At 38.3% G+C, this 16716-nt stretch overlaps 1 protein-coding gene across 1 annotated transcript in view; it reads left to right on the plus strand.

Moving 5' to 3' along the window:
• Nucleotides 1-5540, plus strand: part of LOC150098286 (glucose dehydrogenase [FAD, quinone]-like) — an 81240-nt gene extending 75700 nt beyond the window's left edge. Inside the window, exons 9-11 of the mRNA XM_090405113.1 lie at nucleotides 743-920; nucleotides 4998-5220; nucleotides 5378-5540. Of these exons, the coding sequence (XP_090261239.1) occupies nucleotides 743-920; nucleotides 4998-5220; nucleotides 5378-5540 (564 nt within the window). The remainder of the gene's footprint in view (nucleotides 1-742; nucleotides 921-4997; nucleotides 5221-5377) is intronic.
• Nucleotides 5541-16716: the final 11176 nt, after the last annotated feature.

Here is a 16716-nt window from a genome sequence, read left to right on the forward strand (position 1 = left end):
TCAATCTCGAAGTCAGCAGCTGTCTTGCAGCTAATAATAAAACACGTGCATTTAATTGACAGGAATCTTCTGCAATTGAGAAACACAACATCAGCGCTAGTAATGCATCGCGGCGATTTTAGTGACACACACGAATAATAAGAACGGGCATGAAAGATTTGTATTCCATTCTAGTTGTCTGCACACCTAGTGTGGCACCGCGCTGTGTATTATACGAGTCACTCTTGACCACGCAAAACACATCACCTGAGAACCTCGCATAATCGCAAAGGCAAATATCTCCGATCGTGAAACGTAGCAGACCGAAACCGCTGCTATTGAAGAAGTGAGGTTCTATCTGAACGGGTGGCTGTCTCATCCTCCACTTGGCTAAAAAGAAAATACAGAAACTGGAGCAACAAATAACAAAAATGTTACGATAAATGAACTGCAGTGTTAATTAACGTGTTCCTCAACTGCAGTTTTTAGTCAATAGTTCAAGAACTAGTACTTCAGGTGGATCATTTTGGTCCCAGGCGGGCGTATTAGTACGAATCGCATTGGGCGTCATGCATGCAGCTGAAAAAATAATTTAAAAGCACCGAATGAATCGCTATTCCTGCTCAAAAACACACACTCCACGCGAACAGGAAACTGTATTCTAAACAGTATGTAGATGACGGAAGATGCGTTTGGATGAAAGAAAAACAACAAAGAAAAAAACTGACAAAAATCTTGATTCTTGCATTTCGCTTTTTTGCAGCTGTGGGAGAATTTCTACAAGCCGTACGTGTACAGGGACTCGATGTCCTTCTACCCCGTCCTGCTGAGGCCAGAGAGTCGAGGCTACATGAAGCTGAGGTCGGGCAACCCTTACGACCCGCCAATTATTGACCCACGGTACCTCACGCAGCTCAAGGATGTGCTCACTATGGTAGACGGTAAGAATTCTAAATGAGTCACGTGATCGGGATTTTTATTTGTCGCTTCAATATCACAGTTTTCTTTCTCTTGCTTACTTTTCAAATTTTTCATTTATTTATTTTAATTGTAAATGTTACGAAAGGTGAAAGTGCAATCCAACCACCACTTCTGAAGTTTACTGAACTCTTCGTGTTTTCCTTTTATTTTAACACAAGCCGCAGAGTAGTGACGTTTGCTTTACGCCCAAAAATAAACAACTCCAGATGATGTTTAAAATATCTGCCAGCTAAGAAAGGGTCTCCTCGTTTTCCGTTCAGAGACGCGTAAGGCAAATTCTGGCTCCCTGGTTTCCCTCTACATCGGGAAAACGAATGCGAAGTCTTTTCAGCGGCAGTCGAGTTGGCCTGAGCAACAAGTGCGGAAAAGGGGCGGGGGCGGTGATTTTCGAGAAAAGTGCACGACATACTTTCCATTACCCCTCCAAACGAGACGTGCTGAATCATCGTCAACTGAAAAAGACTTTTTCTTTCTGCAGGGATATGGAGCTGGTTGTGCCGCCGTATAATGCACTGGTCACACCACACTTGGACAATCGGTGTGCTGTCGGTTGAATGAATCCCCACGATGAGTCTGCCAACTCCATGGAGGGTGTAATAATAATAATAAGAAGAATAAACTGAACTATAGATACCGCCAGGATCAAGTGGCCAAAATAGTTCATTGGCATGTATGCATAAAATATTGCTTTCCTACTTCTGATAACTGGTGGCAGCATAGAATAGGGACTGCATTGGAAAACGAAACAGCAAAAATTCTCTGGGACTTTAGAATACAAACTGTTCGGCATTTGGAACACAACAGATCTGACATCACAATTACCAAACATCGACAGGTTTGGATTACTGATATCGCAGCACCCACTGATAACAACATTAACAACATAGAACTGGAAAAAAATTACTAAATATCGATATCTGGCAATCGAAGTTGGCCAACTGTGGCTTAAACACACCAAAGTCATCCCAATAGTTATCGGTGCACTTGGTGCAACTTCAAAGAAGCTGTCCAACTATTTATAGCAATTAAACATCAACAAAGTGACCCCATATGACGTACAAAAAACAGCATTACTTGGAACAGTCCATATTTTACGACGCTACCTGACGGACTATTCTTAGGTTCTTGGGTAGAATCTGAATTGTTATGAATCACCAGTCAAATTTTTATTTATATGATATCTTGTTTTGATTGTGTATCAATTATGTGAATAATAATAATAATAATAATAATAATAATAATACGAGAATATGGGAGAATTGGAACTCGGAGCTTGCCAATAAAGGACTCTGTCATTTTTCGAAATGCGGTACGTGGTTGCATCATTATAAACCGGCACCCGCATTATCAATTATTAATATATAATTAATATAATATAATATAATTAATAGCCGATTAAAACGGACCAGTAAGGATTTGGTCAGTGCTGGAATGCAACAAAATGCATTTACTTTCTTGAACACGTACTACTTCAAGCAGATGCGAGAAAGTGATTGTAAGACTTCATCTGCCAATCAGGTGATCCTTTACTGTTTGGAACTCGCGAGCAACTCCAATCGTTAAATGCCATTTCTGTGAACGCTAAACCTGAAACATAAAACATCCGTCAGGGGTGAGGCTGCATTACTGGAGAGTGCAGCAACAGGAAATAACGCATTTGTGTTCAGTTAGTCTCTAAATCGATGGGCTCTTTGAGGACACGTGCTAGAAACCTTTTGACACAACGACCTGGGGGTTTTCCTCGTTTAGCGAAAACTGTGGCGTGTGTACTAACCCTTGTGTTCCTTATCTGTAGCCTGAAGTAGAAGACGAAATTTACGTCCTTCCTGGAATGGCTAAAGAACAACAAGTGAAAAATTCGCTTAATCTTCCCGACATGCGAAGGCAGCGGAGATGCCCCACTTTGCTCTGGCCTAAACGCAATGTGCTGGCAATAGTCCCTTTTCTTCAAATATGGCTTTTCAAAAGATTAGTTCCTTCAGGCAGGTCGGAAACCCAATTATCTCCTTGCGCGAGAGGTCGCCTTGTTTTCCTTCCTGTCTTATAAAGGTTGGCAAATGTCATCTGTCAAAAAACAGCTGAAGTCAATTACAGCTGTGTTAAGTCCTTAACATTGTTCGCATTCTGAATGATCCGTAGGTTCAAACTGCGAAGAGTGTTTTCGATACTGGCAGTGAGTGCGCTTATGCAGTAAAAGGGAAGCAAAACAAATGAGCGAATAGTTGTGAAGTCTAAATGAAAAACGATGATCTCCGTTTCAGTACGTCATCACCTTTAACCACCTCACCGGCCATTATGGATCAAATAGTCAGCCTCATATGTTGCGTATCCATCATATATTTCAATGTAATATCAATGGTATGACAATTTTAATATGTGCTTCGCATCCATGGTAACTTGGACGTATATGTACTTCCTGGCCGGTTTGCTGTTATTTGAAATAAAACCGTTAATCTTCAAATGCTGTACGCCTTCCAAGATATGTTCAAGCAATTAAAGTTTTGCAATTTAGAAAATCAAGCTTTGCCACTGATTAGACAGCTGTTGGTTGGCATCATCAGGATTGGAGTTTGTTGAATATTACAAATAATAATAATGATAAGTAAACTCTCTCTCTCTCTCTCTCTCTCTCTCTAGAAAACAGGTACAATTCATAAATCCTTAACAGGGCTCAAGCAAGTGGTCAATTAAGGATTTCCACGCCTTCCCAGAAGTATCTTTTGTCTCCAGAATAAGCACACGGCGGAGTGCGAAAGCATCGAAACCTCTTTTTTTCCTCTTTCAGAAATACTGAAATGAATTGGGAACTAAGTTGCGATTTAAAACGACTCAGCGTTTGTAAAAGTTCCTTAACGCAGTAACAAAGCGGAGTGCTGAGAATCGATAAGGAGAAAAAAACAGAAATCATTGAAACTTAGATCCTAAAACTTGCCATCCGCCATCAAACTATCCATGGATATTCCGTTTCGAACGAAAGAATCCCGAGATGTTATCGCCTCCGTAGCACACTCTCGTAGCCGTTGCCACATTAAAGGGGTCTTCGCAAAGGCTTTTCAACTGTAGCCGGTCCAGTATGGGATACAAATGTGGACTTTTCGTCCCTCAAGCAGGCATTCCCGAAAGAACATTCACCCAAATAACACCTCGTTGGTGTTATTTGGGTGAATGATCGCAGCTGAGTGCGATCATAAATCGCACTCAGCTGCGAATTTATCTTCTCGCATCATCCTCTTGAATGAATCAGGTGCGATGTTACTGTTGTGTGGAAATGCTCCGACATCATCTCGAGCAACTTCCACTGAGGAAATCAAACACATGCGATCAAAAATCAAATACGTCAACACTCAAGAGCAAATACACATATTTTGGTTTACAGATCAAGTGTTGATCACTTTTATTAACTTAACCAACTAGTTTCGCCAAACGTTAACTCAGGGCACTTACATATAGGCTGAAACAATCTTACAATTATGTGTAACTATAAAACGGACAAGAATAACTCAAGAATAACTATGTTATTCTTGTCAGTTTTATAGTTACATATAATTGTGAGATTATTTCAACCTATATGTAAGTGCCCTGAAGACGCCAACAGTTAACGTTTGGCGAAACTAGTTGGTTAAGTTAATAAAAGTGATCAACACTTGATCGGTAAACCAAAAATATTAATACTAATTCTCAGGATCAAGAAAATAAACCTTCATTAGCAAATACACATATTAAAAAAAACAAACAAAACCTATGCTGTTTTTATTTTAAATGAAAGCCTTGTTGCACCTACTTACTTCGGGTGTACCTTTTGTACTTTGTTTCACCAGACTGACATCTGGCGTGGGGGGGGGGGAACACGCTGGCATTTTTCGGGAAATTTTGGCTTCTCTGAAAGAGTAATTCTTGTTATGTTTTTTGGCTTCTTAATCGACTGAGATTACAGTTTGAGATGTTTGTATCTTACACGCATAATAAATAATTGCGCCTATAAATGGCTTATAAAACACATTTCATTGTTTTCATGTATTTTTCCGACTCCTTTTTAGCCATGAAGATCTGCATCGCTCTCGGACAGACCGCTCATTTCTCCAAATACGGCGCCAGATTATTCGACACTGTGGTTCCTGGCTGCGAAAGCTACAAGAAGTGGAGTGACGAATACCTCGCGTGCGTCGCCCGCACGTACACCGCGACCATCTACCATCCCGTTGGAACTTGCAAAATGGGAGATCCCAGAGATCCCACCACTGTGGTCGATCCCGAACTGAGGTAAGCGCCGCTCTGCTTCCACTCATGCATCTCATCTGCGTAGCTAAGACAGAATGAGATAAAAGAAATTAACAAAACCTTTCACTGATGTGCTTCACTGAATTTTATTAGTTCTTTTTGTGCTTAACGTTCATCCTTTTTTTTCCTTTCTCTCTAGGGTTAAAGGAGTTCACGGCCTCCGCGTGGTCGACGCTTCCATCATTCCCAAAATCATTTCAGGGAACACAAATGCGCCGGTGATCATGATCGCAGAGAAAGCATCGGACATGATCAAGGGGGTGCGGACAGTCCTAAAGAGGAACGGAGGAGCCAAACGGTGATGAAGACGGACGTAGACAGTCCAAATTGACAGACCTTCGATGGGTGAGGTAGGATCAAGAAGTGATGATCAGTGATGAAGCCAAACCAATAGGATATCGTTTATTACTGACCTCCACGGTTGGCATATGGACCATCCCCATCAGTGTTGTGCTCACAGAACTTACCTCAGTGTGATGGATAGTCTCTCTCTCTCTCTCTCTCTCTCTCTCTCTCTCTCTCTCTCTCTATCTCTCTCTGTATGCAGTAGTGTGGCTTTTTCCGAGTGCTGGTCATTTATTTATTCCAGTGTGATGTGGAGGTGGCTGAACAAGCAGTCACCAGAACTCATTTCTGCACCCTTCTTTCTTTCATCGTGTGAAGTTGTCTTTCCATCTTATAAAGAGTGGTGCATCAAAGAGAGATGCGGCACTACCACAGCTCAAAAGCACCAAAGGACCTCAATGGGTCTCGCCTCCACTACTTGGACACGGAGGATGAAAAAATGCTGCCAAAAACTGGACAATGTGTGGTATTCCGGCATTTCTCCCCCGCCCCCCCCCCTCCTGCAATGTGAAGCTGAGCTCCCAAAAGAGACTGATTTTATTTCTACTCACCATTTATTCCAAGAGTGCCACCGCCCACACTTCCTGAACTGGTTTTGTGTAAATAAGCGTGTTGCGTTCGCAAAGCAATCAGTGAGAGTTCTTCAGCGATCATCACCGGAACTGGTCTCAGGAATGTCGTTTTATGCTCTGCGACTATCATTCAGTGTAGAAAAAAATCCAGGATACTATTCTCCCTCTCTCTCTCTCTCTCTCTCTCTCTCTCTCTCTCTCTCTCTCTATATATATATATATATATATATATATATATATATATATATATATATATATATATATATATATATATATATATATATATATATATATATATATATATATATATATATATATATATATATATATATATATATATATATATATATAATATACAGTATATATAAGGGGAAACGGAAAGTAATCAATTTTTGAACTACATTTTTAATATAAATTTTATGAAAGAACAAATTAACATTGTTCAATTCTATAATCGGCATCGTTAATTATAACCTTATTCCAACGATCTACTAAGTTTACTTTTTTGAAAAAAGTTTTTTTCTTCGGAGACAAAAAATTATATCAAACTCCTTTGGACATCATCTTGCGAACGGAAGGTTTTATTTCTTATGCTGTGTTCTAAGGACCTTAATAAGTGATAGTCACTAAGGGAAATATACGGCGAATATGGAGGATGTGATAGAAGTTGCTAATTCTTGTATGGTTTGTTTTGGATCTGATTCAACGAGAGTCTTAAGAGCATCGTCGTCTAGAGTAAGAGGTCTTCCAGATCGAGGATGATCAGAGAAATCAAACTTTTTTTCTGAAAATCTCCTAAACCATCGCTCACATTTGTTAACCTTTAATGCGTCTCCATAAGTTGAGCAACTGCCTAATTTTTTCTTGAGTCATTCTTGCAGATTGTGGTTTGGCATTATCTTGATGCAAAATTATCCCTTTCGATTGACAAGCGCAGGACGTTTGGTTAATAATGCTTGATGCAGTCGCTCTAATTGTTCACAGTAGATGGCTGCTGTGATAGTCTCACCTTGTTCCGTGAGTTCGTAATGAATAATTCCATGAATATCCTACCAAACGCACAACAGAACCTTTTGTGGATGAAATCCATCTTTATGTGTGGAATTGGAGTTTGATTTGGAGAAAGCCACTGTTTTTTGCGTTTATTATTCTTATACAGCACCCAATTTTCGTCACCAGTTACGACTTCCAAAAAAGGGGTCATTTTGTTGTCTGGTCAACAATGAATTGCAAATCACCCGTCTCTGTGCTTTGTTTCCTGACTTTATACAGTTCATGCGGTATAGTTCGCCCACCGTTTGTAGGTGGCCGAACTATACCGCATGAACGCCAAGAATAGTCGATTCATGCTGAAGGACGTCCGAAATCACGTGCTTTACAGATAAAATTTCCCAACTGTTACACAAGCAACATAGTTACCTACAATAATCATAAAAGAGAAGTTAATTTTCCGACCGGTAATAATAAACAACTCATCCCACGATACGGACTGATTACCCTATTATCAGAATGGATTCTCCTTTTTCTAAGATGTGCAGAAGTGTCGAAGGATCTGTAATCGGTGGGCGAACTATACCCATACACCCTGTTTAAGAACCTTGCCACTCTTATGTAAGTGCTCTTGGACAGTTGACCATGATGAATTAAGTTTCTCTGCTAATTCTTGTATGGTTTGTTTTGGATCTGATTCAACGAGAGTCTTAAGAGCATCGTCATCTAGAGTAAGAGGTCTTTCAGATCGAGGACGATCACAGAGATCAAAATATTTTTCTGCAAATTTTCTAAACCATCGCTGACATTTGTTAACCTTCAATACGTCTCCATAAGTTCAGCAAATGATTTTGGAAGCATTCTTTCCTTGGTGAAACAAAAACAGCATACAATGACGTCAATGGTGCTCTTCAACTTTAAAGTCCGCCATATTAAAAATAATAATCTAAAATAATAAAAAAACAGATTTTTTAAATAGAAAAGTAATTCTAATATTTAAATAAAAATGAAATTTAATAATTTATATGTTATTTAAGAAAAAGCAATCGTCTAAAATGACCTATTAAAAAGAATTGATTACTTTCCAGTCCCCCTTATATATATCTGTGTAAGATGAAAGTAACGCATTCCTTTCTTCCCCTTACATTGCACAAACTCCTCTCCTCTCTGAACGCAATAGAAATTAAACAGCGATTGACCTTCCTTCCTTGTTTATAACGCGCCATCTTTCATGTTGTTCGCATCCTCTTTGTTGGCTTCACACTCTTCCCATTAAGTCGCTGCCATTTCGTTTTCCAACGTCAGAAACAGCTGCGAATTTGCGCGCAACATTTCAAATGTGAATCAAATTCCCATTCTTTGAGCCTCCCTTTGCTTTACCGCCAGCAACGCGCACTCTGCTTCGCTCCAAATATTTGTCTCTTTTTTAATTATTATTCATTTTTCTACATTTCTTTCATTGTAAGTTTTCCCACTACTATTGCCAGAAGTCAGCTGGGAGCTTTTCGGTTGCAAAGCTGTTTGTTTGTTTTTCTAAACACACACACACACACAAACCAATAGTTTACTTCGCTTGCATCGGAATATTTCTTGCGATCAGGAGGGTAAACTGGTGGAATAAATACGTCGCCATATCTCGAAGCAAGGACGGATAGATACCCTTTAGCCGGATTGAGGGGGAGGGACATTGAACCAGAGACTGGAAAATCAACCTACACTAGAGCTGGAAATAGAGAACTGCTGCGCCTGCGCAGTACACATTCTCTAGAAATGGTTTGCAGGTCGCATGTCAGCTCCCGTCTCGGTTACCTCGACAGTGTTGAAAAAGAGGTTTTCGGAGAGTTTTCAATAACTTTCCTACCGTAAGGAAATCACGCATACGTGACTTACCCCACGTGATGTGTCTACGCGGAGAACTTCGTGCTCGAATTTCGTTCGTCCCGCCTTCTTGCCATCCGTCCGTGACCTGACTGCGGGATTCCGTGACGGGGGACGATCATGTCAAAATAAACAGTGTTCGTGAAAGAGCGTGCTTCGTTTGGAGAAGGGAGGACCGTTATACCCCCCCCCCCTCAAAAAAAAAAAAAAAAAAAAAAGAAGAAATCATCTGATGTTGCCTTTACAGTTTCCTCCAGTTTTACGTTTTCCAAGACATTTTTAATTCATAGCTCAGTTACTCTCACAGATGGTAATTACGCACTGTATTATTAGAATTGTCGATGATAGATGGCGTTGTAGGAATGGCGTTACACATAAAGTGCACGCAATAATAATAATAATTATTATTATTATTATTATTATTATTATTATTATTATTATTTAAATAAAGAGCCAATAGGCTTCATTTCGGCGATGTAAAACATTATTCAAATTAAGGGGATATTAAATCCCGCATTGTTTTAAATCCGAATAAGAAACTCAAAGATCGGAATCAGAGAGTTTTACGCCGAATATAGCAAACTATAAAAGTGCCGGCGACTACTAGCGTAAGCTAAAGCACTCCCCTTAATTTAAATAATAATAATAATGAAACCATTAACTGTTAGTGAACTAAATAATTGCGTAAATGTTTGGTTCTTCTGGTTCATTCGCGGCGGGTCCTGTCGCATGCTGTTTCGTCAAGGGGAAAGCCAAAAAATTCCGTTAAAATCCCGTGAAATATTTATCGAACAGAATGAAAGCCACGAGTACGAATTTCTCCGATTAAAATTACATCTGCAGAATTCAGCAACTAAGGAGACCTTCCTTCCCCCCCCCCTTCACTAATCCCTCCAGCTTAACTGCGTTATGGGAAAGAGCACAAGTGCTGTTGTAAAGAAATAAAATGAGAATATATTTTTGTGTCAAAGAGCTGTATTTATACCGGAAATAAATTATTTGAATCTACTCTTGTCTCTCTATTCTCGAACCAATGGACAATTGAGAAACAGAACACACACCAATTTTCCTAAAAATACTAGGAAGAACGATGAAGTCCAGCGAGTGTTAAGCGCATTCCTTCTCCAGATGATTTCTCAGTAAATAAATATAATACTTACAGATATATATATATATATATATATATATATATCTGTAAGTATATATATATATATATATTTTTTTTTTTTTTTTTTCACTTTCGTACGCAGTGCTTATCGAAATTGCCTTCACTCTCCTTAGTCAGTTGGGATTATAAAAACCAGTTATGAGTGCAATTTGCATACTTTCCATTGCGGTAAGTTATACACAAGTGACTCATAACAGAAAAAGCGAAGTTATTGCGATAAATGGTGAAGTGAATGATTTTTGCTCCAATATCCGCACGTCCACCTTCCATCCAAACAAACATGACAGGGAAAGTCGTAAAAAATATTATTTATTAGCATTTTCCTAACCTTTTCGAGAGTCCATCTTCGAGGAAACGAAGGCCTGATATTTTAAAAAAAATAGAGAAAACGTCGCGATTAATGGCTCGTGTGAAAACACAGCTTCGTCAGAAAACACACTGACGAACCTCCCACTTGCTTTCCTGACAAAGAGATGTCCGAGATGCATTTAACGGCTGCAAGTAAAAGAGAATTTTTAGTGACAAGAAGGTACTGTGAGTTTCACATCTCGCATTCTCGAGTTTTTTTCTTTCAGTTAGCAAGACGAAACTTGTATTGGGCACGTAATCTGCACGCGCCTTTGGAGTAATTTAGCGTACTATTGACAGTTGGCATTGACATTCAAGTGAAAGACTGCTTCGTCTTTTTGAGTGGGCATGCGGTGTCAGTCCTCATCTTCGAGTATACCATTGCTGCTCTATTCATTCTATTCATGTTCTCTCCGCCTTTTCATAAAACTCTTACTTCAAACTCAAGACGAAGATCATGAAAATCTCAATATTTATAATAATAATAAATCTGGATGGGGTCGGTGGATGGGAAGATTTTAGCACTCCCCTATTTTTTGAGAAGCCAAAAAGGATGAAACATCGAAGAAGCATAAGACTATTACATGTTTCGCCAATCTTTTTCTATTGGCATTCCTCAGGGAATACAAACTAGTAAGCTAAAATGAAGGTTACAGACTAGATTATAACTGATGGTTCTAATTCACACAAAAAATTGGTATTGTGCGTGTCTCGTTAACGTGATTTATTCGTTATGGCTCATTACGTAATTGTTATGAAAGTTCATTTCTTTGATGTTTAATGATCTGATAAAAGTTTTCCAAATTTCTGGTAAAATTAGACCTTGATTCTTGTTTAGGTTTTCAGTTTTACGGGCGACTGTAGCTGATTCTTTAAAGGTTCTTGAATGGTAGTTATCTTCTATGTATGGCATAAGGCTCTTATTCCACTCAATGTGATGGTTAGTAGAGGCAAAGTGGCATGAAAGGCCTGAAATGTCTTGTCTGTTATTTCTGACATATCCTATGTGTTCTTTCTTTCTCGTTTCAAAGCTTCTAGAGGTCTGACAAGGATCAACGAGTTCACCAAACAAAAGGTACGCAATCTCGAAGGTTTAAAATGCAAAAAAGCTAGGTATTTAAACCATCTGACTTTTTAAAAAGATGTAGAGACAATAGCGTGATCCCAAAATTTCTTCGTTTGAAACAATTTTATAAAACTAGACAAGCCAACTTGATTTACCAATGAACTTCGTATGCTCTTCTTAGAGAAAGAATTCGGCATACGAGATTCATGCTTAGCAAAATAGACTCACAGTGCTATAATTTATTCACAGATATCTCTAATAATCTTGACGCTGAGACATGGCAACTATTAGACAATATGATTAGCAACAGTTTTACCAAAACATTTAATCACAGCAAAAAGACACAAATTGATAAATTCAATATACTGTATGATAATCATAGCAAATGCAAACCGTCTCTACCAGATAACCAAGTGATAATTAACCTATCTAAACACGTTTTAAGTAAACCTGAGATCTCTATCCTCAAAAAAGGATTCAATTTTGCTTTAAAACCCACTGTCATTCCTAAAATAGAGTTCATCTGCAACTTAGAAAAAGCCTTCTCATTACTACCATTTCCAACAGCTAATGACTTACGATTAAAAAGCAGCATAATGCTTTCAGCTCAGTCAAGATCTCCTAACACCAACTCTAACCAAATGGAAAGAAGAACGCTTCTCAAATTAAGGAATAATAAAGACATCATCATACTCAAAGCCGACAAAGGTAATAATATAGTTATATTAAATACTAAAGATTATGAAGAAAAAATTAAAAATCTATTATCTGACAGGTCTGTATATGAAGTTCTCAGTAGAGATCCTACCACAAAAAATCATAATGACACCAATGAATTATTACGTGGAATGAATAACTGGCCTATAGAAATTATAAAAAAACTAAAATCTATGCACCGACTTACTCCTAGATTGTACGGCCTTCCAAAAATTCATAAAGAAGGTATACCATTACGTCCAATAGTTGATGGAATCTATTCTCCCACTTACCAATTATCCAAGTATCTTGCGAAGATTTTACAACAACACATTCACGTCTCGGATACTTATATTAAAAACTCAAAACATTTTATAGATAAAATAAAAAACATCCCTATTTTTTGAAGAGGATATACTAGCGAGCCTGGACATTACATCTCTGTTTACTAACATTCCAGTGGTTGAAGTCATCAACATCTTAGACAACTTGTTCCCAAGAAACATCACTACATTGTTCAATCACTGTTTAACTTCTATTTTATTTGGCAAAAAACGATCTACAAACAACTCACTGGATTAGCTATGGGTAGCCCCCTCTCACCTCCTTGTGCTGACTTATTCATGGAAGATCTAGAGAAAAAAATCTTAACCCAGATCATTCCAAAACCGAAAATTTGATACAGATATGTAGATGACATCTTTATCATTTGGGATCATACGAAAAAAGAACTAATGAATTACCTCAACCAAATCAATAGTTTCCACAATACCATCAAATTCACATTAGAAATGGAAAGAGATAAAAAAATGCCTTTCGTTGTCATTTTAATAAAGAAACAATCAAATAATAGTATCAACCTATCTGTATACAGAAAACCCTACAAATACTGGACGTTACCTCCATTTCAACTCAGCTCATCACATAGCTCAGAAACTTAGCATTATCCATATTCTCAAGAAGAGAGCTATACAGTATACGACAAACAAGGATGACCTACTAACGGAATTAACCACAATATCCAGAGAACTTTCTTTAAATGGTTACCCAAAAAGACTCTACAACAAGATTCTCTTTACTGATATACCACATCGACAACGTGATGACGTCCAATACATCAGTACAATTACGATTCCTTTCGTCAGCAACTTTTCCAAAAAATTAGCTAACTTTTTAAAATCACATAAGATCAGAGTGGCATTCAAACCAATCAACACTATTCGGAAATTTTTAAGATCACCGAAAGATCCTCACCCATTCTACAAGTACTCTGGAGTATATAATATACCTTGCTCATGTGGTATTAGTTACGTAGGTCAGACCTCTAGAAGCTTCGAAACGAGAAAGAAAGAACACATAGGATATGTCAGAAATAACAGACAAGACATTTCAGGCCTTTCATGCCACTTTGCCTCTACTAACCATCACATTGAGTGGGATAAGAGCCTTATGCCATACATAGAAGATAACTACCATTCAAGAACCTTTAAAGAAGCAGCTACAGTCGCCCGTAAAACTGAAAACCTAAACAAGAATCAAGGTCTAATTTTACCAGAAATTTGGAAAACTTTTATCAGATCATTAAACATCAAAGAAATGAACTTTCATAACAATTACGTCATGAACCATAATGAATAAATCACGTTAACGAGACACGCACATTGTCACGCACAATACCAATTTTTTGTGTGAATTAGAACCATCAGTTATAACCTAGTCTGTAACCTTCATTTTAGCTTACTAGTTTGTATTCCCTGAGGATGCCAATAGAAAAAGATTGGCGAAACATGTGGGAGGATAAAATAAAGCTACTTGACAAAGATTAGATAGATAAAAAAAGTGTAATGGTCTTATATTCGAATAATTGTCAAGAAAAAAAAATTCAACATCGAAGAAGCATTTTCCTCATTACACACACACACACACGCACGGAATAAAGATTAGAAGGAAGATCGCCATGCACGTTTCGTTCTTGCTACCTCTGCCAGTGTCTTCGCCTGTTCCATGCTCTGGTGAATCTCGTTCTTCAGCTGCGCGCTGTGATCGGAAGAAATCCCTATAGAGAATCATCGCTTTCGCTCCAGTCTTAGAAAGAACGCAACGTCAAACAGAAGTCATGGAAAGTATTCCTTTCAGCTGTTTTGTAGACTGATGGCCGACTTTGCTAAACCACCAGAGGTGTATAAACAAGTTCCTTCTTGTGTTTGTCCTGCGTAACTCAATTGGCAACAACGACGCGCTAAGATCGAACTCCGTCTAGACGAAGTTAAGCCTAACTCCTTATAAGGGAAGTTTTGAACTGAACTAGTCTCATAGGAGGTAGATGGATTTTCTTCTCAGAAACTCAGGTTCTGTTTCCTAACGAAGTTAGGAAACAAAGTTAGGAAAATGCGTACTTTACGCATCTAATTACGGTGACCTCGTAGCCTTAGCTAACTCAGAACCAATCAACTCAACTCGCTTGTGTTTCCAACTCGAGGCGTGTGTTTCACCGTTTTTCTTCCCTCCCCAATTGATCTTACTTTAGTCTTCCGATTCCTTTCAACGACCTTTTCTTTTCCCACTTACTGGAGCGAGTTCCTCTCCATGGGAGAACTTGTTTACCAAATTCGTAGCCACGCAGAAACGCTTCACTTATTCGTCCTTAATTATTTTTTTAAACTAAAATTGATACTCCATGAAAACTAAATTGGTTTCGATGGAGTGAAGAACAGCTGACGAGTGACCTTTCCGCGCCAGAAGAAGTAAATTCTATGAAGAAAAAGGAACCGAATGCTTTATTATTTCCGTTTTCATTAAAATCTGACTTGTTTTGAATAAAAGTGGTTTTGAAATTCCTAATTCATTCTTGTGCTCAAAAATAGAAAATTTAAATAAATAAAAAAAATCCCTTTTCCATTCTTGAAAGGAGAGAGAGAGAGAGAGAGAGAGAGAGAGAGAGAGAGAGAGAGAGAGAACTGTGCTCTCTTCTGACACTCGTAAGTATTCGTGAACACGAATCCGAAATTCATAGCGGGAATGAATAGCGAAAGAATTCTTCTCGAGAACGGAATCTCGTCGCACTTCATCCAGTTCTGTGTGACACGCGAATGACCCTCGTGACATTTCAGGCTTCCTGGGGAAAGTGTTCACATTCAGCCTCCAAACAGTTTCGTGGATCGAATGCGCAAAAGATCTCGTCTTGAATCGCTTCTCAAAAGATTTTTTACTATTGAAATGAAGTTGACAAATCCATTTTGACGACCATTCGACCCTTGTATTCGCTGCTGCTCACGTGCGTTACTTTTTTCTTTTCATCCCCACTTTTCATGATGAAGAAATTCATTCCTCCACTTACTCAGCTATCAGGATGCGATGCGATGCTTTTTTCTGTTATTGAACTTTTTTGAAAATTATTATTCAAAATTGCGCGCACGCACACATACACGCACACGCACACACAGCACATATGAAATTTGGCACAAACGACTCTGCTACAATATGAAAGAAATAATCTTAAACATTAAACCACTTCTTGAATGGAGATTTTCTCATTCGTAATTTCGTATTGTACAAAATTTGCGTTCAATTTATCCGTAAAAAGGGCGCAATTTATGCACACGTTTGGGGATATTGAAATGGCTGAATCATCGACACGTGGTGGTGGCAATCACAATCAACAGCATTCCTCTGATTTTTTTAAATTTTATTTTAAATATATATATATATGTTTATTGTTATATGGTAGGGAACCTTTTATATTTTTGAGATTTATTATTTTTATTTTTACTATTTTACAGAGCAGCGTAAAGATTACTGCATTCAGCTGCGTGGCTGCTTCGTTGCTTAAATAATGCTTTAAAATCTCGTGAAATCTGTAGTTCTCGCTTTCATTGTAGGCAACGTCACGTTGATCTTCATAACCAATTTCTTCCTTCATCTTCTTCTCTCTAATTGGGTTAATTTTGTACAGCTTTCGTGTTTTTTTATTCTTTTTACTTAATTTTTATTATTAATATCACAACAGGGGCATGCACAATACAGCTGAAGTTCATCGAAACGCAAAACGTCTATTTGTTCTATTGTGAAGGCCTCGGTTCGCAACCCACTAAAACCACCCACAAAGGTTTATTAAGATTTCCCAACTAAAGATTACTCTCACACTGTGACGGGGAAGTATTCCTCTCCAAAACACTTTTTTTTTTGGTATCATCTTGTCAAGCAGGGAAGCAACATGCAAAGAAGGCGATGATTCTAATCGATGTCATTAGCAGCTTCAGCTGTTGTATGTTCCTCTACAAAACATGTTTCTAGAGTTGCCTAAAATCCCCACGGAATTTTGTGGACTGACGATGGTTCAGAAATCGCTGCATGTAAAGATACCGGAATAAGAATAATTAATGCAAGGGATTCCCTTCCGCGTGATCTCCTTCGAA

The sequence above is a fragment of the Typopeltis vanoorti genome, chromosome 15 (assembly GCF_054136105.1).
Source record: "Typopeltis vanoorti isolate ZY-2024b chromosome 15, IOZ_Tvanoo_1.0, whole genome shotgun sequence".
NCBI lineage: Eukaryota > Metazoa > Arthropoda > Arachnida > Uropygi > Thelyphonidae > Typopeltis > Typopeltis vanoorti.